Source organism: Aotus nancymaae, unplaced genomic scaffold (assembly GCF_030222135.1).
Source record: "Aotus nancymaae isolate 86718 unplaced genomic scaffold, 86718_ANA_hifiasm-v0.15.2.pri h1tg000010l, whole genome shotgun sequence".
Classification (NCBI taxonomy): Eukaryota; Metazoa; Chordata; class Mammalia; order Primates; family Aotidae; genus Aotus; species Aotus nancymaae.
In genome coordinates, this window is record NW_026988421.1 from 42,031,419 (window position 1) to 42,058,832 (window position 27,414).

A 27,414-nucleotide genomic window follows, 5' to 3' on the forward strand; every position below is an offset into this window, starting at 1 on the left:
GCCTGTCTTCTCATAAATGGCACCTTCTGGCTGTGTCCTCACATGGTGGAAAAGACCAACAAGCTTTCTTGGGCCTGTTTTTGTTTGTTTGTTTGTGTGGTGTTTTTTTGTTTTTGTTTTTTTTTTTTTTTTTTTTTTTGAGACAGTCTCGCTCTATCACCCAGGATGGAGTGCAGTGGCATGATCTCGGCTCACTGCAGCCTCTGCCTCCCAGGTTCAAGCGATTCTTCTGCCTCAGCCTCCTGAGTAGCTGGGACTACAGGTGCGCACCACCACGCCCAACTAATTTTTTGTATTTTTAGTAGAGATGGGGTTTCACCATATTGGCCAGGCTGGTCTCAAACTCCGTGATCCACCCACCTCAGCCTCCCAAAGTGCTGGGATTACAGGTGTGTTCCACCACCCCCGGCCTACCTTGGGCCTGTTTTATAAGGGCACTAATTCCACTCATGAGGACTTTGCCCATGACCTAATCACCTCTCAAAATGCCCCACCTTCTAATACCATCACTTCAGGGGTTAGGATTTCAACATATGAATTTGAGTGGGGATAAACATTCAGACCATAGCCCCTACTAATTTGGAAGTTCAACCCACTTCTGATTATGTTGTCTAATAACTGAAAGTTTAAACATTTAAGAATATAAATGTAGGCCGGGCGCGGTGGCTCAAGCCTGTAATCCCAGCACTTTGGGAGGCCGAGGCGGGTGGATCACGAGGTCAAGAGATCGAGACCATCCTGGTCAACATGGTGAAACCCCGTCTCTACTAATACAAAAAAAAAAAAAAAAATTAGCTGGGCACGGTGGCGCGTGCCTGTAATCCCAGCTACTCAGGAGGCTGAGGCAGGAGAATTGCCTGAACCCAGGAGGCGGAGATTGCGGTGAGCCGAGATCGCGCCATTGCGCTCCAGCCTGGGTATCAAGAGCAAAACTCCGTCTCAAAAAAAAAAAAAAAAAAAAAAAAAAAAAAAAAAGAATATAAATGTAAACACTTGAACCAGGGTTGGGGGAAGTTTAGTGAGTCTTGGTGTTTTTTTTGTTTCTTGTTTTTTTTTTTTGTTTTTTTTTCTGGTTCTCCTTGTGAGAAATCTTGATTTCTCCAGGTAGACTAGCCTTTTCCAGGTGGATGTTGCCATGACAGCACAACAGAGCACAGAATGTCAATTGCAATCCTCTTTTTATTTTTTCAGGTTACAAATGCTGCTGCCAATTGTCCTGGCCAAATGACTCTGCATCGCAAACCTTTCCTTGTATGTGGAGGGGATGGATTTACTCAGTCCAACTTTGATGGCTGTATCACTTCTGCCTTATGTGTTCTGGAAGCTTTAAAGGATTATGTTTAGTACCTATATCCTTATTCTCTACATGTACATTAGATTTTTATTTTCACAATATTCTGTTATTGATCATTTTGTTTTCTATTTTGTTAAGAAAAACTACTGGAAAGTTGTTCTTCACTTATCATTTTTCATGTGCAGTATAAAATCAATCTTGTAATTTTAATAGTTACAACCCATGCTAGAATGGAAATTCCTCACACCTTGCACCTTTCCCTACTTTTCTGAATTGCTATGACTACTCCTTGTTGGAGGAGAAGTGGTACTTAAAAAATAACGACTCTCTCAAAAAAAATACATTAAATCGCAATAGCAGTTCATGTGCCAAAAACTTGATTGTCCTTATGAAAATTTCAATTCTGAATAAAGAATAATCACATTATCAAGGCCCCATCTTAAGTCTTCAAATGTGTCCTTGAATCAATATTTTTGCAAATTACAGAACAAGATTTTTCCAAACTGTGGATAACAGAACGTAATTCTTATTTCTCATTTATCTCCCAAGTTATTAAGTGATCCTGAATTGTAGGTCATATATGGCATCATCTTAGCGTGGAGGGCAACTTGACTGACAGAGAGACCTTCCTTCAGATTTTCAGAAAATAATAAGATTCCACTTGATTTTCCCAGCCGCACAGTACTTTTTAACTTTAAAACAAATTCCAGTTCTAATATGAAAGATAAAAATTAAATAGAAACTGAGAGAAAATATATTGATCCTTACCTTTTGCTATCTTTTATGGCTGGTGCTGTTACTTTTACGGGCTCTCCAGTATGTGCTGTGGCATTTAGACTGTGTCAAGTTTAATGAATTTACCACAACAAAAAATTTACTGAACCAGAAAATAGATGCACTTAAAATAGTTCAATATTTGCCAAGTTGGTGGTTCAGCATATCACCCACATGACTCAGTGACCTGACCCCACAACTTGCTAGCTGGAGAGAAATCAGTCTCCAGCCTTCCAAACCAGCTACCTGTTGCTAATTTGAAAAGCAAAATGGTGAGTTGTTTTTCAGCATTTTGAAAGGAGAGAAATTATTGCAACCTCTCAAACTAACAAAAGTTCAACAAAAGACTTCTTATTGTCATAGTATTTAAAGTTGCACACTTACATGTCCACTGTTATACATAGACATACTCAGGAACAGACAATTTGCTTATATGGCTGCCAAGTGGATTTTGTGACCCAATAGCATATTATTATGTTTCCTTTTAGCAATAAATTGGTGAAAATCATAAATGCCTACATGTGGTTAATGTCACTTATTTTGAAAGCAGGGAGAGGAAGAAGAAAATTTGTAGTGTCAATAAAATAATAAAAAATAGTGATTTTTTTTTTGGTTATTTTGGCCCATATTTGTTTGACTAACATTTGTCTTTGTTTATACATTTTTAAAAATTTTTAAATTTAGGAGTACTTATACAGGTTTGTTATATAGGTAAACTTGTGTCACAGGCATTTGTTGTACAGATTATTTTGTCACCCAGGAGTTAAGCCTAGTACTCATTAGTTATTTTCCTGGTCCTCTCCTTTCTCCCACCCTCAACTCTCAAGTAGGCCCCACTGTCTATTGTTTCCCTCCATGTGTTCATATGTTCTTATCATTTAGCACCTCCTTGTAAGTGAGAATATGTGGTATTTGGTTTTCTATTCCTGTGATAGTTTGCTAAAGATAATGGCCTCCAGCTCCATCCATGTTCCTGCCAAGGATATGATCTTATTTTTTATGGCTGCATAATATTCCATGGTATACATGTACCCTATTTTCTTTGTCCATATTCTACCATATTTACCCTTAAAATATGGTAGAAAAGTTATTCAAATTTATTAACTATTTTTTTTTAACAAATATAATTCTGGAGCCATTTGACTGAAAGCACCCTGAACCTTTAAAAACAATGCTATATTTATTTTATGAATTTATATCCTCCAAAGGAAGGGAGAAAAAGATTTGTAAAGCTGGGATGGGTTGGCTGGAGAGAGTACTCCTCTAAGCCATTATTAATGACTTTTAATATCTATTCGTTCTAATTCTGTATCTGTTTTTATAAAACTACGGCAATATGAGGAAAAAAACCCTACTTAATATGTAGATCATTGATACTTTGCTATTTTAATTATTTTGAAAACTTATTTTACATTTAGATTTTCTTTCACCTCTCCCCATTAGAAATGAAATGGCAGAAATATCTCCTCCTGGACAGAGGGCCATAAAATTCAGCTGGCCAGGATGCTCTGAGAGACCACAGGGCTAAGGTATCAAACTCCCCTGGGAGATCGAAATCAGCACCAGGTAGAACAGTGACCAAGGTGTATGTAAGTTAGCCCCACCGGGCCACACATCATCATAGTGTTTCCAAAAAAGAACTTTCATTAATCAAGCCAGCCAAGGAAAGCTGTTCTGTTTTGAAAGGAGTGTATTCAAGTGAGAAACGGCTTGAGCAGTGGGGTGATTTAATACTTGTTAGCTGATAAATATAGGCTTTTCCAGAATAAAACTTTATGATCCAGTGTTGAAAAGCTTAATTACTAAACTGTCTATGCATGTCTTGCTCAGGCAGCAAGGGTGACAAATTATAGCTGTGAAATAGTATTTTTCACCTTTGGCATTTCTGAAGGAGAAAAGTATGTCTAAAAACATCGAGAAAGCAGTAATAATCCCAGACCAGATATTACTAGGGGGTTGGGGGAAGGAAGAGACTTCATTGAGTCACCAAGCCTTCTATGCAAAATGCCATGGTCCCTCCACCTACCCACTACCTTGTTAAGTGAAGAGAACAGGGTCAATTTTACATTTATCTGGCATGTTATATTCATCCGTGTGTGTGTGTGTGTGTGTGTTTTCACTTTTCATCTTCCTAACACCTTTGTGTAATAAGCAGAGCAGAGAATTCTTATTTAAATTTAACAAGTGAGGAAACCAAGGCACAGAACTTGGCCAGCCAAGGTCATGTAATGATATTCCAGGACAAGAGCCCAAGCCCCTCATGACCCATTTCTATTTACAGGCACCATGCTGCTGCCAGATGAACATGATAATTAAAGCTGAACTGAAATATTAGTTGGGGGTACAGTCCACACCATGTGGTCTTCTTATTGATGTTTCATTTCAGAGAGTTAACACTAATCCTGATGTGATATATACAGGAGTCTAATATGAGATAGAGTCTCCATAAGTACTGGCTAAGTGATTTATGCTCCTGTTACTTTCATTTGCTGGTTTATTTCCTTCTTTGGGGGGTACTTGCTGTGAGAAATAGCTGCGTGCTAATGACACTGAATTTCAACCCAGTAGTAGTTGGTTACAGTACAGACTCACTCTGCGTTCATCCTTTCCATCTGATTCCTCTTTGTTTCTTTGTTCCTCTCGTTTTACTCTCTTCTCTGCCATTTCTTCCACCCCTTCTATTTCTTTATCCTGCCTCTTTGCCTAATGCTACATTCTCAGAAAAATCTGGAATATGAAAGCAATCACCTTATGATTCATAGTATTTGTACTTCCAGGTTTTAATATATCAGGGTTTTGTTGTGGCTATTCTTAAAATTTAAAGCTGGAAGCCATCCCAGAGGAATGATCCTGTTTGTTATTCCAGTTGATTAAACAACTCTTACGTTGATTTTCAAAAGTGATGCAAGAATTTGAAACTGGCCATAGCTTTCAGGAATCTCAGTGCTGTTAAACTAAAACATGACTTGTATGGTTTCTTTACTTCAATTCTTTACTCTTCCTGTCACATGTGTGCAAAGCCTGCTACTGGGCTCTTTGGTGGATGCAATGGAGTATAATCATCAATCCCTACCCAGAGATTCTACTTAGGAGAAGACAAGACCCCTCAGGTGGGAGGCAGAGTAGAGGTACATGTTGACAAGGTCACAGACAGTGAATAAGATGCTCTAATTCATGAAGCTAGGGAATCCTAAGAGAAATGTTTCCTTTGGAAAGAAAGGATACCTGAACAAATACAGGAAAGCCTCAGTCAAATACATCCAGCAATATCCCTCCCCTCCACACCATACCTGGGCCGAACAGGCTGACTTTAGAATCTGAACTGCATATTAGTGTGGTCAGCACAAGTAAGTTCTTGCTGTGCAGAAAGCTCAACAGAACAGAGAAAGAGGTCTCTGGCAGGAGAAAAAAAGTCTCAGCAAACCTCAGACGATCTAGGGCAGGACTGAGCTTCTGTATTCCAGTCTGGAATATATTTGTGTTGTAGCCAGTATCATCTGACCAGGTAAACCAAGGAAGTCTGAATGGTAGAATGACTCACATTTCCTTCTCAAAAGATAGTAATTACTATCCACTTAACAGTTCACAGCAGAATCCCACAAAAAAAAAGCCTGCTAAGGAGAAAGAATCTCTAAGGGGTTGTTAATGTAAAAGGCAAGTTGAATTATGAAACCCTGGAATGTCTAAGCTTGGAGAGTTTTGGAAACCATTTAGACCTGTTGGTCTTAACCATCTTGGATTTTGAACCTGTTTAAGAAGCTATGGAAAGCTATGGACCTCCTAATAACAACACTGAAGGCAACTATGCATATGAGCACATAGAATTTGTATACCGTTTAATGTCTGCTGACCAGCTGCTTGTTTTTGTAAATAAAGTTTTAGTGTATCACAGCCTCATCCATTCATTTGTGTATTACCTGTGACTGTTTTGCACTACAACAGTAGAGATGAGTAAGTGTTTTTGACAGAGACCATATGGCCTGCAAAATATAAAATAGTTCCTATGTGGTCCTTTAAGAAAATGTTTACTGACCCCTGTTTTAGGTTCAGCCCTTCCCCCAACACATTTGTCTGTAGACACTCAGGGATCCAGGGAGAACCTCTAAATCTTAAACCTATCACTTTATGTAAATATGGCCTTATCTTTGATCCACACATCTGGTCCATTGTTCCTTGATCCTATGCCACATTGTAAATCCCTTAAGGCAAGCCTATAACTTTGCAGTTAAGAACACATCATCTGCAGTTAGATCTGTGCTTTAATCATCTAAAATTTGCTCCTCATTGTGTAACCTCGAGGCAGTTAAACAATCTTGCTTAGCTTCCTTTATCATCAGCAAAATGAGTTAATGATAGCTACCTTATAAGATTATTGTGAGGCTAACCTTTACATAAAGCCTTAAGAGACTGCTGAACACATAGTAAATAATAAATAATAACAATGATGATGTTGATGATAAACTGGGAGGAGGAGAAAGGAGAGGGGAGGAAGAGTCTAACCTGGTGCCTCTGAAGCCTCTGTGAAGGCCAGTTTCCTCTGTATTCACATAAGACACAGGAGAATTGATGATAAGGAGAGTTGGTGGATTGATAGCAAAACATGGTGAAACCCAGAAGCTTAAAAGCTCTAGGTTGCTTCAAAACCTTCAGGAGACAGAATAGCAGTGTCTCCTGGTGACTAGCTCTGGTCCACTTTCTTTTTTCCTATTATGGTGAGTAAGTAGACAACTTACTTGGGGTAAAGGTGTTTTACTCTAATGTAGTCCTTGGAAAGACACTGGGGAAGGTCATTACTAGGAGAGTAGGGATGGTGTAAAATAGAAGCAGTCTCTGCAAGAGCATTGTCTTTTTTTCTTAGCAACTGTATGTGCTAAATACAAAGAATTGCACACTTCGATTGGATTCTGCTGAAGATCAGTGAATCTCCAAAACACTGTGAAAACTAGGAGTGAATTATTTCACACTCCTAAGTGTTTGGCTAAGTATGCAGATTCTCATTTCCTGGCCTTCATTTTAAAGAGTTCAATTCCTGGTGGGGTCGGTGACATCCTGAGTCTGCCACTTACTAGATGTATGGTCTTGGGCCAATTTCTTTGTCTCTTAGCCTCAAGGCCCTTGGCTATGAAATGTGGATACAATTTTACCTACTGTAGGATTATCCTGAAGGTTGTAGTATGTACATGCAAAGTGTAAGCATTGTGTCTTGCACAGAGAAAACACTCCATAAATGCTGGCCATTATTATTAAGATTATAACAGTAAAATATGACTTAGTAAAATAATCCCCTTGGATAGCCATCACTGCATCCATGGGTAGCTTTAGATCTAGCTAGGAAGCCACTTCAATATTTGTAGAATTCACTGGTGACTGTACTTAAGTACCACTGTAAGGTTGGCCTCTTCAAAAATTCTTATTGACTCTTTAATGAATAAATGCTGTCTGTGGTTTGTTGCTGTGCTCTTTCACAGACCTTGTATGACATTCTGTTCTCCCCTAGCTGATCTAGTATCCACATTCTTGTAATACTTATCCCATGTGTACTTACTCGTTCAATATCTACTTGCTGCCAAAACTACTATAGCCACAAAATCAGGGCCTGGCACATAGGAGTTAGTAAATATCTGTTGATCCAATGAATGAATGAATGAATTTAACTAATTAACAATTTTTATTCTAATATTAGTAAGTACCAAAGGAAAACCTGGCTGACAGAATTATCCCATAGAACAAAAATGTAGCAACCTCATCCTTAATAGAGGCAATCATTACAACAGTATCTATATTTACCTTATGTGGTTTCTATTCAAAGTCATTAGGTGATTTCAGAAAGTCCTTACTTTATACTACATCCCAGTATATTTTGGAAGAGGTAGGGGGAAGGTAGAAGAGTTGCTCTACCATTAGAAATACAGTACTTAAAATGGGCCATCTCTGTGTAGTTGGTGTGTTGTATGCACATGCGTGTGCTAGGGTAGAAAAGGGGAGAGGAATGGTGCTGTCTTTGAGCAAACAATCGGTATAGCTCCTATAGCAGTGTATTCTGCTATTGTGATTTTATCAGCTACCAACAACATGCAAGCAGGGTTTATTGACTGACATTCTTATTTTTTTGATACTTTAATAAATAGAATTGTTCTAAAGGTGGCAAGAGTTAGGCTTAGAGTTAGTTGCACCCACTTCTGCAAGACAGTTGCCAACTTCAAACTTGCACCGCATATTTTAACCATTCCAATAAGCCATGTTTATTATCTTCCAAAGGATAAATAATCAAACTATTTTCTGTGAACCTAAAGATTTCCAGAAAGCAGTGTTAGTGATACAGAGACCATTGTGGAGGAAAAAAAAATCAGAAACAGGGGATACTACTACCTTAAAGGAATAAGGACGTCTATTTTTAAACTATAACATTATGATTACAAATAAATCACTAGAACCATCTATATTAAATTAGGAAGAAGTCAAAGATTCTTAAATGAATATTCTAAAATTTCTAGGATATGCATTAAGTCATGGAAAATATTTAAGAGATGTGAATGTTGGGAAACAGAAGGCAAAGTTGTTAATATGATTATACTCCTAGAAAACTCAAGTGCACCAACTTTTAGATTGATGAGAAATAAGTAGAGTGGCTGAATTATAAACATTCAAAGGTCAATAACTCTTCTGTATGCCAAAATAATCAAAGTAAATATATCTTATATATGATGTTGTTAACAAAAAAAAAACAGAATACAAAGGACTATCTTTAGGATCCAGAATTTATACAAGGAAATATTTCTAAAATTTTACAGAATGATATTTTGACACATTTGAATAAGGGAGGAGATACCATGTCCCTAGAGGGAAATAGCAAATATTATGAATTTTTTCCATTATCACCTGATTAATTTATGGGTTACACAAAATCACAGTGGGATTTTGTTAGCCTGAAAAAATAACTTTTAAGTCCATCTGGAAATAAATTAACAGGTAAAAATAACTAACAAGTTTATGAACAGGAAGGTAGTAAGTACCTTCCTGCAAAATGGCACTTTTATCTGCTATTATGACATATGATAAAATTAGATAAATAAAGCAGTTTGCTGTTGATTCAAGAATTGATACAAATCAATGGACATAGTAACTATAATGTTACTATATAGTAACCCTTAATGTGATAATTGAAGCAATAGAAAACCAATGAGAAACCAATAATTATTTAACAAATAATTTGAGGAAAACTGGCAAGGTATTTAGTTTAAAAAAAAAATCAAATGTGATTCTACCATACATTGCTATAATTTCCAGATGAATTAAAGGAATAAATATAAACAAATATATAATGCATCCCTCCCCCCAAAACTATATAGAGGAATATATAGGTAAATATTTAACTTATTTCTAGGTTGGAAAAGTAGTTCTAGAAATTAACAAAAGAAATCATAGAGAAACAAATTGGTTTACTTGATTACATTTTAAAACTCTTAGAAAACAAAATTAAAAGATTACAGACCATTTATGAAAAATACATGTACAACAAATAATTTATAATAAAAGTATGTCCTTAATGTAGAGAAAACTGAATAAAGTTAAAATTTTGGCTCAATTTTTTAAGAATTAAAAATGATACAGATAGAACTAAAGTCCATCTATTTTATTTTTTGTTATTTATTATTCATATGTTTTTGTTTTGTCCTGTTATTTTTAGAGACAGTGTCTTGCTCTGTCACCTAAGCTGGTGTGTAGTGCCCAGCATGGCTCACTGCAGCCTCAACTTCCTAGGCTCAAGGGATTCTCTTACCTCAGCCTCCCAAATAACTAGGACTACAGGCACACACCCCTGCATCTGGCTAATTTTCTTTTTTTTTTTTTTGTACCGATGAGATCTTACTATGTTGCCCAGGTAAGTCTCAAACTCCTGCTGTCAGGTGATCTTGTTGCCTCAGCCTCCCAAAGTGCTGGGATTACGATGTGAGCTGTTGTGCCCGGCTTACATGTCTTTTTAATTTTAGTAACACCACCATATTTTCGTATTTTGACACCATATGTATTTACCCATAAATTATGGTAATGTTCTATGCATTTTTAATTTTACAGCATATTGTATGTATTTAGAACTTTATTCCCCCAGTGTTGTATTTTTAATATTTTTTCATGTCAATATACATAGATATATTTCATTGACTTTTACTAATGTACACGCTTCCATTTTATGAATATATCACAGTTTATTTGTCAATTTCCCCACTGATAGACATTAGGGTGCTCTAAATTTTTACTATTACAGCATTGTTGCACCAAATATCTTTGCACATTTCTTTTTACCCTTGTGCAAGAATTTTTATGAGACAAAATATTAAAATTTATTAAAACTGAGACCTGTGTTCAAAAGAATATGTTTTTCTTACATACTCTGTATGTTTTAAATAATAATTTGAAAACTAATAAAAGATAACAATTATGCGTAGTACTTTAACACTAACTGATAGAATGTTTTCGTTTTTGTTTTTTGAGATGAAGTCTTGCTCTGTCACCCAGGCTGCAGTGCAGTAGTGCGACTAGAATTTTTTTATAACAAAAATAAGTGGGGCCAGGTTAGGATAAAGATGTAAAATTGGGGGTCCTGCTTGGTAGCAGTGCCTCTAAAGGGTAGCAAGACCACCTATAGAGCCAGAACCCTCCCCATTCCAAGTCTATATATGTTCCCTGAAAGCAAAGAATCACTATTAGTATAGACAAGGTGTCAGAGGCATTGTGGTGGGTGGCACTGAGGTTGTAGGATATTCCTTTGATTTTCAGGTACCAAGTGCTGGTGTGATTCTAGGATATGGGAGGAGCCCCTGGATGACTGCGATTGGATTTCCCATCTGGCTTCCTGGAAATTAGAGCAGCCTGTCAGGTTTTATTTGTTTTGTTGTTGTTGTTGTTTGTTTTAAAAAAGGAACCACAGGATACCACTTCACAGCCATTAGGATAGCTATTATTTAAAAACAAAACAAAAAGCAAAACAGTATAAATGTTGGCAAGGATGTGGAGATATTGGATTCCCTTGTGCAGTGCTAGTGGGAATGTAAAATGGTGTAGCTACTATGGAAAATGATATGGCAATTTCTTTAAAAATAATACATAGAATTGCCATATGATCTGCAATGCCACTTCTGGATGTCTATCTAAAAGAAGTGGAAGTAGGGACTTGAACTAACATTTGTACACAAATGTTCATAGCAGCTTTATTCACAACAGCTCAAAGGTGGAAGCAACCCAAGTGTCCATAGATAGATGAATAGATAAATAAAATGTGGTATAAACATACAATGGACTACTATTTAGCCTTAAAAAGGAAGGAAATTCTGAAATGCTGCAAAATGAATAAAACTTAAAGTCATTATGCAAAGTGAAATAAGCCTATCACAAAAAAAATTATATGATTCTACTTATATGAGGAATCTAGAGCAGTCAGCTTCATAGGGATGAAAACTGGAATGGTGGTTGCCAAGGGCTGGGAGAAGGGGGCAATGGAGAGTGAATGTTTAGTGGGTCAGAGTTTTAGTTTGGGAAGATAAAAAGTTCTGGTGATGGTGATGATTGTACAACAGTGTGAATGTACTTAATGCCACAGAACTGCACACTTAAATATGGTTTAAATAATAACTTTTATGTTTGCATACTTGCCACAACAAAAAAGAAGTTGATATTTCTTATACTTACAAAAAGGAGAAGGGCATTTGCAAATCAACAGATCTCTCTAGCAGAAAAATAGACTCAATCTATTTCTTCTTCTTTTAACATCCTGTTTAATGGAAATGCCAAAACAAATGGGAAAAAGTACACACGCACAAATATGTATGAGCATGTTTTGCCTCATAAGTAATCAAAACGTGTACATATGTATGTTTATGTATGTGTGTTTATAATATATTTAAAATCGTGTTCTGCCTTATGAGTAAACAAAAACTATACAAGTTAAAAACCGTGATGAAATGCAATTTTTAACCTATCAAATTGGCATCTTTTTTTTTTTGAATGACTAAATTCTAATCAGGGATTAAAATGACTGGTAGAAGTTAAAACTTTCACATCCTGTTTGCATAATAAGTTGGCGATATGTATCAAGTGTTTTTCTAAGCATGTTTTCTAACTCAATAACTTACATCTAGGAATCCGAAATAATCAAGGATGTAGACAATTATTTATTTGTAATATGTCTATTTAAGCATTGGTTATAAGAGTGAAAAACTGGAAAAACCTAAATCAACACTAATAGGAAATGGTTGAATAAATTCTAATAGATCAAAACAATGGAATTTAATGCAGTCATTTTAAAATGTGGGTTCAAAGCAAATTTTTCTATCTGGGATATTTTTTGTGGTAGAATGTTAAGAGAAAACCTGTAATATGTAATGCTTAGTCCAAGATACAGGATCCTTTTCATTTTTTAAAAATATAAAGTGAGTATAATGTGCATTTATATGTGTACATATATTAAGACCAAAAGAAATACTAAAAGCAAGGTCCTCAAGGTGGTGGGATTTTGAAAATTTTTCATGTGCTTCTTTATATTTTTTCTGTATTTTTACAATGAGCAGTCAGGCAGCCAATTGGCCTTGTGTTGAGGTGCTCCAGAGGGCGGAAACAAGACTGGTAGCAGTAGGAAAGTGATTGAAGCTAATATCAGAAAGAAATTTCCGATAAGCAGAGCTTTTCAGTGTGGAACAGACCTCTTGGAGTTTCTTTCTTTCTACCAGCCCAAAAAGCTTCCAGGAGAGGCTGGGTGACCACCATCCACAGGGATCCACAGTGGGGAGAGGTCACAAGAACAGTGCATCCCAGCCCTGGCTAGGCCATAACATCACCTGAGGGAGGATAGAATGTAGATTCCTGGGCCATGAACCCTATCTAGCTGGATTGAAGTTCCAGGGCTGGGGTCTAGGGATCTGTATTTGCCTTAAATTTCCCCAAGGGATTCTGAAGCAGTGAGACAAAGTTTCTACACCTGAGAATCTCCAGATTAGAGATTTTTAAGTCTGCTTCCAACTTGGACATTCAAAGCAATTTTGCAATTCAAAGGTCTAGAGATTATCTGAGTATCTACCTTAAGAAAAAAACAAGGACAACAGTATAGATGCAAAGGAAGGCATGGCTGGGGTGAAAGGATGGAATCATTTGAAGATCAGTACTTTTTCATTCATTTATTTATTCAACCACCGACCAAGGGCCTATACTGTACCAAGTTCTTCGTTTAAAGCACTTGGGAAATATTTAGGGATCAAAACCATTTCCTGCCCTCATAATGGTCACATTCAGATTAGGTTAACATAAAACATAGATTCCTGGGTCCAGGAATGTCTGAATTAGAATCCCTGGAGAGGGACCCAAGAATCCATATTCTATAAATGTTCCCCAGGTGCTGCATATATACACTAATGCAGTGTTGTTTTTCAAAATATGGGCTTTGACTCAGAAGTGGTTTGTTATAGTGATTCAGTGACCCAAGAAGTTTTTTTAAAAATTAAAATAACAGAGAAAAGAACAGGAAAAGGAAAGGAAAATTAGAATGCTGACACATGGAAACAGTAACTTGTTTCATAAAGCTTCTGTTTCTGTGCCCTAGGCCATAATGTAAACTGGGTTTCAGATGGAAAACCATTGCTAGAAAATATGATACATAAAATACATCACTGCTCTAGTCCTCTCTAGCTGCATGCAACAGCTCTCTTTTAGTCCAAATCTGGAGGTGAGATGCTGAGGCACACTGATCACCTTGAGGAGGGACAGGATGTTCTGGGAATTTGACTCACTGGGAATATCCCTGCTATAATGCCACTTCCTTCTTCTTTTGGATTGAGCCTAGGGCTGCACTCTCGCACAGATGGTAAGGTCTCTAGCACATGTTGCATCATTTTCTTTGGTAGACATGACAGAGCATTACGCACTATCTGTCCTGGCCTTTGTGGCAGGGTTAGAGCCACATACAGAAAGGAACTCCTGGGACCCATTGTTTCCACTTGGTAGGCTGCTTTTTGAGGGAACAAGAGCACAGGGCTTATGAAACCAATTTTCTAGGCCAAGTGCTGGGTATTTGATTCGGGCCTGTCATATCAGGTCAAAACCATATGCAACCCATACTTTGCAACCCAGATGAAAGATACCAGTTGTCTTAAATCAAAATGAAACAGGACGGGGTAAACAAACCCACATAAGACAAGCTGAAAAGTCCTCCCAGCCTCTTGAGAACCCAAGAGGCTGCTGAGCTGAGCAGACCAGGGATGTTCCTGTGGTTTACTTGTTTGCTGGCACGGAAGTTTTGCTGTCAGTAAGAAGAAAAATCCAAAGGCTAATTCAGCATAAATGGTCCCCTTGGCTGCATTGAGGGCAGTCACAGGTGAGTCATAAACAGTGTTGAAAAGTAGAGATCCACCCTAGAGGCCTGAGACATGCTGCTTTTATCTCCCGCTCAGAGCAAAAAGAATGTCTCAGAAGGAACTGAAAATGGAATTACTCAAACTGAAAACTGCTGTCCTCACCAGGAGGATTCCTTTCCTGACCCAAGTCTGGGAAGTGCCACTGGTAAACCCCCAGAAATGAGTTTGCTCATCAGTGAAGGACAGAACTAGATATTCTCAGATGTACCCAGTGACATATTCACAGCATTAGAAGCCAAGCCTCCTTCACCTCAAACCAAATCACTGAAATGCTTGATTCTGTGCAGTTGCGGTAGAAATGCCCGGTATCAAAGGCAGGCTCCAGTACCACAAGCCAAAGATGAATAACAGAGGAAATGATCAAGACCATGACCTCCTGATGACCCCTGGAGCTAAATCTTTGCTAGACCTCAGAATATCAAACAGGCCACCAGCCCACCAAGAGCAGTTCATGAACAGCATGGAAGCCACTTCAGCCTGCGATAGCCTGGCTCTCTAGAAACTTGAGACATCCCAAAGGAATTTCTTGTTTTATCCTCCCAAACAGGGGTTTGTTAATTCTTTCTTCAAGTTAAGAAATCCCTTCCAAATAAATATACCCAGAAAAGGTATTTTCCATTTGCTCGGAAGCTGGGATTGTATGTATCTCTTGTCCAGTGGTGAAATATTAGTATTTTGAAAAATGTGTTCTCCCACCAACTGGTAAAAAAATGAACCAGAAATACAAGGGCCTTCTCCTACTGGAGATTTTGATTATGGATTCAAACTGGCAAACATTATGGAGTATTTACTATTGGACAAGTATTGTGCTAAGTTCTCAGAGGATCCTGAGTGGAACCAGACTCAAGTTGCTCACAGAGGGAAGCAGTGGTCAGGCTGAAGCTTAGGTCTCTTTCTCAGATCAGTGTCATAGCACCCAAAGGAAACTCCAGGCCTCCACTTCCAGTTTAGGAACCACTGAGGCACAAGACAGCAACTGAGGCTGAAGGGACCCAGTATCTAACAAGCAAGACTTGTCCCCTAAATTGCCTTTAGAGTGCCTGGCCTGAAGACTGAGGCAAGTCAGCTAGATTCTCAGAATAAAATGTGTGGAGAGCAGCCAGAAGACAAACTGACACTCAATGAGAAGGAGATCTTGACTGCCCTTGACCGCACTGGAAGGGCAAACAGTTCTAATTTGCATCTCTTAGCTGTAAGACTCACCATGGAGTACAAAGGTCGATAGACAGAGATTATAGATAGAAATAAGTGTCATTGTTTCATTTACTCCCCTCTCCTCTTGTCAAAGAGATCATCTCTCTCCCAAAACCTAAGATGGTATCAAACTTTAGAAGACTTATGTTCCCAGCTGGCTTAAAGAAATGACTTCTTCTCAGGGCTTTGTCAGGAATATGAAGGGTTTGGTGAGACAAGTGGATTTCAAACTGCACTATAAGCTAGGGGTGGAGACTCATACCTGTAGTCCCAGCTACTAGGGAGGCTGAGACAGGAGAATCACTTGAACCCGGGAGGCGGAGGCTGTAGTGAGACAAGATCTCATCACTGCACTCCAGCCTGGGCAACAGAGCAAGACTCTGTCTCAATAACAATAAAATAAAAATAAAAAACAAACTGTGCTATAGTCATAAAAGTTACAGTCAAATAAAATCTTCTATTGTTGTGTACATAAATCAAGTCCAAGGAAGTGCAGCACTACAGGTTAAAGAAGGACCACATTGCATTCCTTTAAGGTCCCCTCACAGCAGTTTAAGCCATGGATAAAGGAGACTTCTCGGTCCCCTTTTGCCCAACCCTTTTTAGATGACCCTTAGACATCCATGACTTCTGTCTTTGACCTGTTGAGGGGCAGTCACTCAAATAATGGATCAAGACCTTATAAGCCTGGAGCCTCCTGTTTCAGCAGGAGTCAGTTAGGCCAGGCCCTAGTTTGATGATGGGTAAGAATGACAGCTCAGACCTACCTAATGTTGCTGTCACTTTGGTTTTTCTGCCAAAGCATCAAGCAAGCAGTGAAAAAACATGAAATTAGGGAGACAGGACTAATAAAATACTTTCATGCATAGGACCTCAGCTTAGTATACCAGTCCTATTTACATATAGATAACCTATTCTCAGGAATCTCATTGTAAATACTCTTTGATTCAGAGAAGTATCAATTCATATCCACTCCTTGTAAATGCCAAACCAGGACCCTGTGTATGAAAATATTTTATTCAATCTCAAGGTTGTCAAATATGTTTAAAAGTGGCCAAAGAAGTCTGAAAGATTTGATACACCTGAATTTTGCATTATATTGCTTTCTCCCCAAAGAGGGTATTCCTCCTTGAGTTTCACTAATCTTTATTATAGATTCCAACAATTTTCTGACTCTAGTGAACATCTGTTGATTATCCCCTTAACAATCAGTGGGTAACAGCCTTTCTTTCCAGAGATTTTATTTGAGTAGGCTTCCTTTCATTACCCTCCATCCATGTGGTCTGGGGTGGGGTAAGGCACCATGTGTTGGAGTAGTCAGAACCCCTAATCCTGAAATAGTCAGTGCTTCATATTGTGTTGGCCACACCAACTGGTTCAGAGGCAAAATAAACTTCAAATAAATTCATTCCGTCCGACTGGGGTTCAGAATATTGCAAGAGTTTCCCACTAGACTTGAAGCAAAGGTCTGAGGTTAGAGCTGCTGGTGGCCAGCCATGCCACTCTATGGGACAAGCCTAGAGCTGCCAGGGTTCCCATAGGAAGGTCAAGAATAAAGTTAGTACAGAGGATGGGAGAGCCAAGAGATGGAGATAAACTGAGACCTGATAGCATCATTTGAGCTCTGAATTCTACCCTGGCCTTTCTACCTGTACGAATCAATAAGTTCCTATTTGGCTTAAGCCATTCCGACTCAGTTTTGGAACTGTCATTCTAGTGAGAGATATATAACATGCAGGAGCCATGGAATCAACCCCCCACAGCCACCTCCCACATGGTCCCATTGCATGGTTTGGCCATGTCTAATCATTGGAAATTGTCTGTTCATTTGTTTTTCCCCAACCAGACATGGTACCACATCTCTGAAAGTGGGGAGGACATTTGGAAATATATGGAGAGCTTTCAAGTTTTTTCAATGACTGGGAAGTGGGGAACTCAAGTGACATTTAATGGACACAGGCCAGGGATGCTAAATGGTCTTGAAAGGTGTGGGACTATCCTGCCCAACACAGGATAGTCCACCCAAAATGCCAATAGTGCCACCATTGAGAAGCCTTCAGAGCATGAGCTTACATACTGAAATAACCCAACCCAGAACTACGGCAGGTCTGAAAAGAGATCTAATTAGTGATTCTTTAATAGAAGAATCCATATGAAGTTTAAAAGTCTTTGAAAAGCATATAATATAACCAAGTGTTGTCGCGAATACCTTCTTTGAGCACTGCCAAAATTCACAGAACCTTTCTGCTTACAAAAAAATCTTACACCAACATTTCTCCCCTATAAGCCCATAGAATTTAATTTTCTTACCAAGATATTTAAAATCAAAATTTCTCTGAGAACAGTGCAGCCATGGCAGACTCTCTTCCCTTCTGTGACCTCTGAGATCTTTAAGAAGACACTGAATCATATGCCTTCTCTACTTCTACATCCAAATTTTCTATTCCTCACTTCTTCCTCCTTTCTGAGCCTTTGTGCCACTGGCCATCTTTTTAAAAATGCACCCTAACTCAAAATGGGAAAGCCTGACTTTATTGTTCAGATGTGCTCAATTTGCAGGTTTTATGTTCTTCCTGGTTAGACTTAAAGTATGTATTGGTGGTATTTTCATCCAGGAATCCAACCACTCCTTGACAGGGGATAGTTGTTTGTTTTGTTTTGTTTCTAGAGACAGGGTCTTGCTCTGTTTCCCAAGTTGGAGCACAGTGGAGTGATTGCAGCTCGCTGCAGCCTTGAACTCCTGGACTCAAGCAGTCCTCTTGCCTCAGCCTCCCAAGTGAGTAGCAGGGACTATAGGTTTGTGCCACCATGCTCAGATAATTTTTTTTTTCCTTTGGTGAAGATGGGGTCTCACTATGTTGTCCAGGCTGGTCTCAAACTCTGAGATCAAGCAATCCTTCTGACTCAGCCTCCCAAAGTGCTGCGATTACAGGTGTGAGCTGCTATGCCCAGGCTCCTTTTGCTTTATAGCAGCTCTTATATGTTGCTTCTTGGGTTTGCAGCGATGTGTCCTCAAACATCTGACAAGATGCTAGAGTCTTCACCCTGGGAGATTTGTAATTCATTAAAACTATAATTTGTGGTGTATTAATTTGGGTCCTCTGAAAAACAGACACCAAGACCAAATTAGAAGGGAAAATGCCTATGAAAGCTAAAGGGTACAGGGAGCAGGAGTAGGCAGGGACAGCTTTCAGACAGTGATTCAGGTCTGACACCTGCATTGGGAGACAAAGAAGAGGGAAGGAGGACTGGCTAGGAAAAGCCAAAGACAACAGTGTGAATTTGAGATGACCTCAGCCCTGCCACTGGAGATCCCCAGAGCAAAGATTGCCTGTTAGAGGAAGAAATGGCCCAGCTCTTGTGCCATGGTAGCAGCTGACACTAGCCAGCTACCCTTCTCACAGCAGGTTCTCTTAAAGGTGGGATCTGAGTGATGTACCTGCTGGCAGCTATGCATGCTTTTTTTTTTTTAAGTAGAAGTTGTTTGGCATGTGGGGGGTGTGTGCGTGTGTGTGTGTAAAAGAAAAAGAGATTGCCTTGGAAGTAGGAGTCTGAAATGTGACATGATATAAACAATGCAAACCACAATAGAATATTTCTGTTTGTGAGACCACCCACAACTTCTCGACTGTTGGCTTGGTCAAAAGAGAATAGTTCTACACTTTACAAAGCAATAGGATTAGAAATGAAAATTGGCCAACACAAAGTATACTGAGACTGCTGGGCTTCCAGTGTGCTGTATTAGTTGTAAAGGGGGAAAAGCCCTCTGTTTTGGCCAGGAATCAGGGGAGTTATTTTAGGAGCAGCCTCCCAAGTGACCCAGACATTACCATTTGATTTCCAAAGCTCTAAAGAACATAAGCCTTGAGAGCATTTTTCCAGTCCCCTATGTTTCTTTCTCCATAGGACTTTTTGCACAAATCTGCTACAAATCCAGCATTCACCTTCTCAGGGGAGCCTGTGGAGAAGTGGATCATTGTTATTAAAGAGGGTCAGCCTTCCTGAGACGTGACTGGCCTGCCTATCCTAAGAACCTCCTGGCTTAGCATCACATGACTAACCAGCCTTGTAAAACAGCATTCAGAATTTACCCATATGCATCAAATTTTACCATCCCATCTTCTGCCAATAAAGTGCCCTAGATAAGAAAGCCCAAGAAATGACAGTCACTTCAACAATCTTTATAACATTTTCTGGGTGAATTTCTCTAGTATGAGCTGCCTGATGCTGGTTGCTAGGAAGATGAAGCAAAGGAATTCAGAGTAAAACCAAGCATAGAACTTTTCCTAAAGGGATGAATGACTAATTCTCCATTTGGGACACATATGAGTAAACTCAGATCCTCCTGTTACTCAAAAGGGAAAGACAAATCAGTTACAACAAGCAATATTAATTGTGCATCTCTGAATGATCTCATTTTATATTTAGAACAACACTATCAAGAAGACTCCTCCAAAAGGCTCCTAGAACTGATAAATACATTTGGCAAAGTTAGAGGTCACAAAATTAATGTACACAAATCAGTAGCTCTGCTGTCTACCAACAGTGATCAAGCTGAGAATCAAATAAAAAACTCAATCCCTTTCACGATAGCTTCAAATAAAATAAAATACTTAGGAATATACCTAACCAAGGACATGAAAGTCCTCTACAAAGAAAACTACAAAACACTGCTGAAAGAAATCATAGACAACACAAGCAAATGGAAACACATCCCACACTCATAGATGAGTAAAATCAATATTATGAAAATGACCATACTGCCAAAAGCAATCTACAAATTCAGTGCAGTTCCCATCAAAATGCCATCATTCTTCACAAAACTAGAAAAAAAATCCTAAAATTCATATGGAACCAAAAAAGAGCCCACATAGCCAAAGCAAGATTGGGCAAAAAGAACAAATTTGAAGACCTGACTTCAAACTATACTATAGCCAAAGCAAGATTAGGCAAAAAGAACAAATTTGAAGACACTACCTGACTTCAAACTATACTATAAGGCAACAGTCACCCAAACAGTGTGGTACTGTATAAAAGTAGGCACATAGACCAATGGAACAGAACAGAGAACCCCAAAATAAACCCAAATACGTACAAGCCAACTGATCTTCGACAAAGCAAACAAAAACATAAAGTGCGGAAAGGATACCCTATTCAACAAATGATGCTGGAATAATTGGCAAGTCACATGTAGAAGAATAAAACTGGATCCTCATCTCTCACCTTATATAAAAATCTATTCAAGAAGGATCAAAGACTTAAATAGAAGACCTGAAACCATAAAAATTCTAGAAGATAACATGGGAAAAACCCTTCTAGACATAGGCTTAGGCAAAGACTTCATGACCAAGGACATAAAAGCAATTGCAACAAAAACAAAGATAAATAGTGGCACTTAATTAAACTAAAAAATTTCTGCACAGCAAAAGAAACAATCAGCAGAGTAATCAAACAACCACAGAATGGGAGAAAATTTTCACAATCTATACATCCAACAAAGGACTAATATCCAGAATCTACAAGGAACTCAAAAAAATCAACAAGACAAAAACAAACAATCCCATCAAAAAGTGGGCTAAGGACATGAATAGACAATCCTCAAAAGAAGATATACAGATGGTCAACAAACATATGAAAAAATGCACAACATCACCAATGATTAGGGAAATGCACATCAAAACCACAATGCAATACCACCTTCCTCCAACAAGAATGGCCATAATTTAAAAAAATCAAAAAATAATGCATGTTGGAGGGGATGTGGTGAAAAGAGAACACTTTTACACTGCTGGCAGAAATATAAACTAGTACAACTGCTATAGAAAACAGTACAGAGATTCCATAAAGAACTAAAAGTAGAACTACCATTTATCCAGCAATCCCACTACCCAGAGGAAAATAAATCATTATGTGAAAAACATACTTGCACATGCAGGTTTTTGGGAGCACATTTCACAATTGCAAAAATATGGAACCAGCCCAAATGCCCATCAATCAACGAGTGGATAAAGAAATTGTGGTGTGTATATATATGTGTATACTATATATATACATATATATATAGTATTATATGTATGTATATATATATGCTATATATATGTATATATATACACTATATACATACATATATATACACACATATATACATACACATATATATAGCATATATATATACTATATATACACACATATATATAGTATTACATGTATATATAGTATACACATAATAAATGTGTATGTATAGTATAATACTATATATATACATATATTTATATATACATACACATAATAAATATGTGTGTGTATATATATAGTATTCCATACACACACACACACACACACACACACACACACACACACACCATGGAATACTACTCAGACATAAAAAGGAATGAAATAATGACATTCCCAGCAATCTGGATGGAATTGAAGACCATTATTCTAAGTGAAGTAACTAAGAAATGGAAAACCAAACATCATATATTCTCACTCATAAGTGGGAACTAAGCTATGAGGATGCAAAGGCATAAGAATAATACAATGGACTTTGGAGACTCGGAAGAAAGAGTGGGAGAAGGTGAGGAATAAAAGACTACACATTGAGTACAGTGTACACTGCTCAAGTATGAGTGCACCAAAATCTCATAAATCACCGTTATAGAACTTATTCATATACCCAAACACCACCTGTTTCCCAAAAAGCTATTTAAAATTTTTTTTTTAAAGAAGACATTACCATTATTCTCTTTGGACAGATGAAAACACCTAGGCTCAGAAAGTTTAAATCATCTGCCTAAACTAACCTACTTAGCAAATAGCTGAGCTGAGACTTGAACTCAGCTCATTCCAACTCCAGAACCTGTGGCCTTGACAATACTTCCCTATTTCCCAATCAGTGCAATTAAGGCAGATTCAGGTTTTGAAGACCGTGAAGTAAAACAATTTTGAGATGGGCTCGGAGGCAGGAACAGCCCTATTCAAGGAAAAAGAAAAAAAAATATGAAAACAAAGCAAACACAGAGCTTTAGAAGGGGGTCCCTGCAAATGAAAGGGGCTGAAGCTGAAGCCTCATTATCTTCACAGTAAATCCACTTTTGACTGTGATAATGCTCTTATTGACAACAATGTTAATATGAAGAATACAAATTATTATTCAAATCCAAATATATGAAATTTCATTGGCTTATGACTTTAAGATTTTTTTTAAGTAACAAAATTGTTCTAGACACTCAGAGATCCCACATGCCCCCTTTCCAGCCACCATATAATTTCTCTGCATCAGAGTCACATCCCACCTGCTCAAATTGTCGTCATTAATTTCACATCCCCCCTGCCTCAAATTCTCTTCAATTTTCTTTGAATCTCTATTGGTTCTACCTGTCTTTCAACATCTTTATTATCATCATTATCATTACTATTATTATTATTACACTTACTACTCACAATGTGTGCTAAACCACATACTGCCCTAAGCTGTTTTCTCACCTATGAAGAAATCTGGTATCATTCTCATTTTTCAGACGAGAAAACTGAGGCCCTAAGAGAGGAAACAGTTTGTCTCTGAAATCTACACTCTTAACCACTGCAACATAGTCCCTCAAATAGCCCAGGTAAATCAGACATTAACACAAGCAGACTCTATAGAGGCCAGAATAAAGTATAACAATCATAATGTTTCCATCAAGTACCAAATACAAGGCTGGATGTCCTGTGAGTCACATGCTTTGATGATGATCAGAGTCCCCTTTTGGCACCTCTGACTAGTGCAAGAACAGAAATGTATCTTCAGTCAAATCAGCAATTCTGACACATGGAAGACCTTGAAAATGTGTGATTCTGTGATGTGAAGTACAGTATATTTTTCTCTGGGTTACAAATTTTGAAATCCAAAGGATAATCTTGGCAGTGCCTAAATATACACACTTATCATAAATATTATACTTCTTTAGTTATTATCATGAATTATCTGTTCCAGAAAAATATACTACCCCTGAAAACTAGTAGCCAATCAAAAATAGAGTCTCAGGAAACTAGGTGAAAAGTAAAATTATGAGTCACACTGGCATGGCCATCTTCCTGGGGCTGAAGCACCACAGAGGGTACAGATCTGAGTTCTGTTCCTTGAACCTGAATGTCTGCAAGAACCTCAAATTTTACTTATTTAAATCTTTTTATTTATAAACAAAAGCCGTGAGACTTTGAGATGCCAAAAGTCACAGAGCTGATGAACATTGTTCCTTCAGCAGAATTAATGAACAGATTATGAGGTGAGGTTAGAGGACTTCCCACTGCACATGCTGTTCTTGTCATTAAAGACACACTATTAGGTACAGTATTGGTAATCCTACATTTAAAAAAAAATTCTTGTATATAGCATAGATATACAAGGTGTTTGCTAGTCTAGACTCTGCCTACATAGCCACCATCAGTTCCCACAGTTCTCCAGCATGAATCCTGCCCTTTACATTTCCCAGAAGGTACTCACTATGCCCTCTCCTGCCTGTGCCTCTCTGTGTAGACTTTCTCCAGCCGGTTTGCCTTTCTCCTTATTCTTCACCATATGAACTCCTACTCATGTCAAAACTCAGAAGTGTCACCTTCCCAGTGAAGCTTCCCATGTGAAGACCTCATTCACTACCCTTCCATCAAAAAGATTACATTGATCCGCTTCTGCTCTCTCAACACACAGTTCTTGGGGGTTTTGGCGCTTACCGCATTGTAGTTTGGCTCTTGGTTTGATTTTGTTCCCTACATTAAACTCTGAACTGCTGAAAGTCATGGTCACCATGTTGGTCACCTTTTAATTATCTAATGTGTGGGTTCTAGGGGTATTGAAGTAAATTATAACAATAATAATTAACAATCTCTACAATAATCCTAAAGGGAGGGTGTGGCAGAAGTAGACATGACCAGTGCTTAAGATTTCTGGTTTTCTTCTTGAAGCTAGGGGTGACCACATGACTTGCTTTGATGGATGAAATTTAAGCAGAAGTGACATGTGGCACCTCCATGTATAATCATCTAATAACAGGTACTCGTTCCCCTTGCAATGGTGGGTCCTAAAGCCTTGTATCGGGCAGGCATCCTTATAAGGTAGTGAAGCCTCAGCGACCCCCTCAGCTGGTGCATGTTGGACACAATATGGATGAAAAATAAATGTTTGTTGTTTGAAATCACTGATAGCTGGTATCTGTTACTGTGGCATAACTAAGCCTCTCCTGACTAGTGTGGTGGAGGGAAGAGGGTCTCTAATATTATCCTCTTTTTATAAATGAATTGAGGTGTGGTAGGTGGCAGAGTGGAGATTCAAACTCAGCAGATGTTAAAGCTTGATGTTAAGGTTTGATATCAAAGTTTATCTTCCAGATTCTATGGAGAAAAAGGAATGAAACCAATCTTCTTCTGTACTAACCATTTTAATTATTACTTCCTTTCATGCTTCCAGCCATTATCAGAAAATGGTAAAGCAGCTATTCCTTCAGAGAATATCTAAGCAAATTCCCCGCTACCTTCTTCTCATGTCCGTTAATATCTCCATCCCCTAATTCTACTTTGGGTGTGTAGGCTTTTGCTCACAGCAATTCTGGAAGGTTTGTGCACAGAAAGTATTTGTCTTTTGCTAAAAGTAACAAGGAACATGTCAGCACATGTTCATTTTCTAGTTAAGATTTGTAAAAGTTCTTTCAAGAGTTCCTTTTTAGTTTCTCCTAAGCAAATGTAACCTTCCATTAATATCAAACACAAATGTTTGTGTAGTTTGCTTTCCTTAAACAAATTCTTATTTTTTAAAAAAAACTCAACTTTCTGTGCCAGTGGTATCAATGAGTTGGTAAAGCACTGAACTTAGGGAGGATGAGGAGAATACAAATTCAAGGCTAAAGAAAACATTATTGTTTGCCTTATTCAGCCCAAAGACCCTTCCATGAAGGCTTAGTACAGTTGCTGTTCATGAAGTCAGACTAATACTAGGTAGTGTTTAAGAGCAGGATTTCAAAGTCAAATGAGTTCACATTCAAATTCTGCCCTTTATTTGTTCTTTGATGTGATCAATTTAGTCAGCCGCTCAGAGCCTTTGTTTTATTATCTGCAAGATGGGTAAATTATAGCTACCTTTGTACAACTGCTATAAGGATTACATACTTGCATAAACTCATATAGAAAAAGCCCTTGACACCATTGCCTAGTATCTGATAAACATTTGATGAAGAGTAGTATTAAGTTAGCCATAAGTAACACCTGCACATCTGCATAGCTTAGGTTAAAAGAAAATCAGAATACTGCCACAGGGATGTGACTGCAGGACTCAAAGAAACCAGCTTGAGTTTGCTTATCTTCATGCTTCCTGTTCTTTGAGGTAATTTGTTGCTCAGGAAATTATGAAAGGCATTGGTCACAGGCAGAGATTGTGTTCTCTTGGAAGCTTAGGAGTAGGGTATTATTAGAATTTCATGCACATTCTCTAGGCCCAAACCAATCTCTTTTTTTCCTTAAAAGTCTACTTTTAATTTCTGGAATCCTATTTAAATTTTGTGCCCATATTTTGATTCCTCCCATATACTTGGAAAACTTTTGCATGTTCTACACACAACTCAAGCACCTGGCTTTTCACTTTAGAATGTACCCGGTTGGTAACTATGCATGAGAGTGCAATGATCATCCTCATCCAATTTGTAAGTGTGGAAAATGTGTGCAGATGGGCCAAAAATTCATTCACCTGATTCCCATAGATAGACATTTAAACTGTTTCCAAGTAGAACTTTCATGCACAGCCTTTGCACCCATAAGCACACATACTTAATGTCCATTTAAATTGAGAAACTTTGTGTTAGCACTGAAGGTTACCTGGCATGGTGATGCTAACCCATTTCTTTTTGTTTGAACTACCTATTCCTCTGTCTCCAATTAAAATCGATACCTTGTAGAGATTGATGTGATAGTTTCTGCCAAGTTGGAAATTGAGATTGTCTTCCTCACTCAGACAGGAGTGAGAATATTTGGAAACTCCTCCCTCTTTTGTCTTTATGACTTCACTTTGCTAAATGGACATAAGTTGAGACCCACAGACATGATTCTCAACCAGCTGGTCTTAGCCAACTCTTGTATGCTTTCCTAAACCAGTTTTTTTGTAGGTGATTATTTAAATAATCTGATATGTTCTAGATCACACTTTAATGATAAGTAGAAAATAACAAGTGTGTGATAGCATTTGCTAATGTTCCCACTGTAGAATTAGAGAATAATTTAAGTCTCCACACAAAGTGAATGGAGGGAAATCCAGGGCATCTGCTCTTTAGCTTGAGGGATTTGAGCTCGCCAGTAACAGAGCATTAAAGACTGCACTTTATCTCCCCACATTTTCACAATCACAGCAGCAGAGTGCCCTAGGTCTCTGGTGAAGGAATGACCCTATCTTTTCTCATACCCAGACATCACAAGAGTGGATGTAGTTCCTAAAAGTCCTAAGGTAAGAGTTCCTCTGCAGAAAATAATCAAACAGTTCCTACTTTGACCTGATGGCAACTCTGAGGCATGGAATTTATTTCCAACTACTGTCTTATCTCATCCTGTGGCTACAACTTACTACTTTTCTCATTATCTCAGTTTATCTATTGGTAAAAGAGAAGAACGAATGTTTGTAACCATCAAATAATGATTGTACTTTGCATGAAGATCTCCCAGTGATGGAAGCAGCCATGATTAGACAGTTTATATGCATTATCTCATGTATTTCCCACAACAGTCCTAGGAGGA

The 27,414-nt window shown here is 38.1% G+C and overlaps 1 protein-coding gene and 1 long non-coding RNA gene across 12 annotated transcripts in view; one reads left to right on the forward strand and one right to left on the reverse strand.

Moving 5' to 3' along the window:
* The window catches only part of RNLS (renalase, FAD dependent amine oxidase), a 398,113-nt gene that overhangs the window by 307,339 nt on the left and 63,360 nt on the right, over window positions 1–27,414 (forward strand). Inside the window, exon 7 of one of the 11 annotated variants that reach the window (XM_012454726.3) lies at window positions 10,847–11,020. The exons of 9 other annotated variants lie outside the window; for them this stretch is intronic. In XM_012454726.3, coding sequence (XP_012310149.1) covers window positions 10,847–10,933 — 87 coding nt within the window. In that variant the 3' untranslated portion in view covers window positions 10,934–11,020. Of the gene's footprint in view, window positions 1–1,191; window positions 2,670–10,846; window positions 11,021–27,414 lie in introns of those variants that run through there. One more of the 11 variants, XM_012454723.2, reaches the window with a different exon arrangement.
* Window positions 1–27,414, reverse strand: part of LOC135274003 (uncharacterized) — a 123,538-nt gene that overhangs the window by 59,651 nt on the left and 36,473 nt on the right. The gene's annotated exons all lie outside the window — the stretch shown is intronic.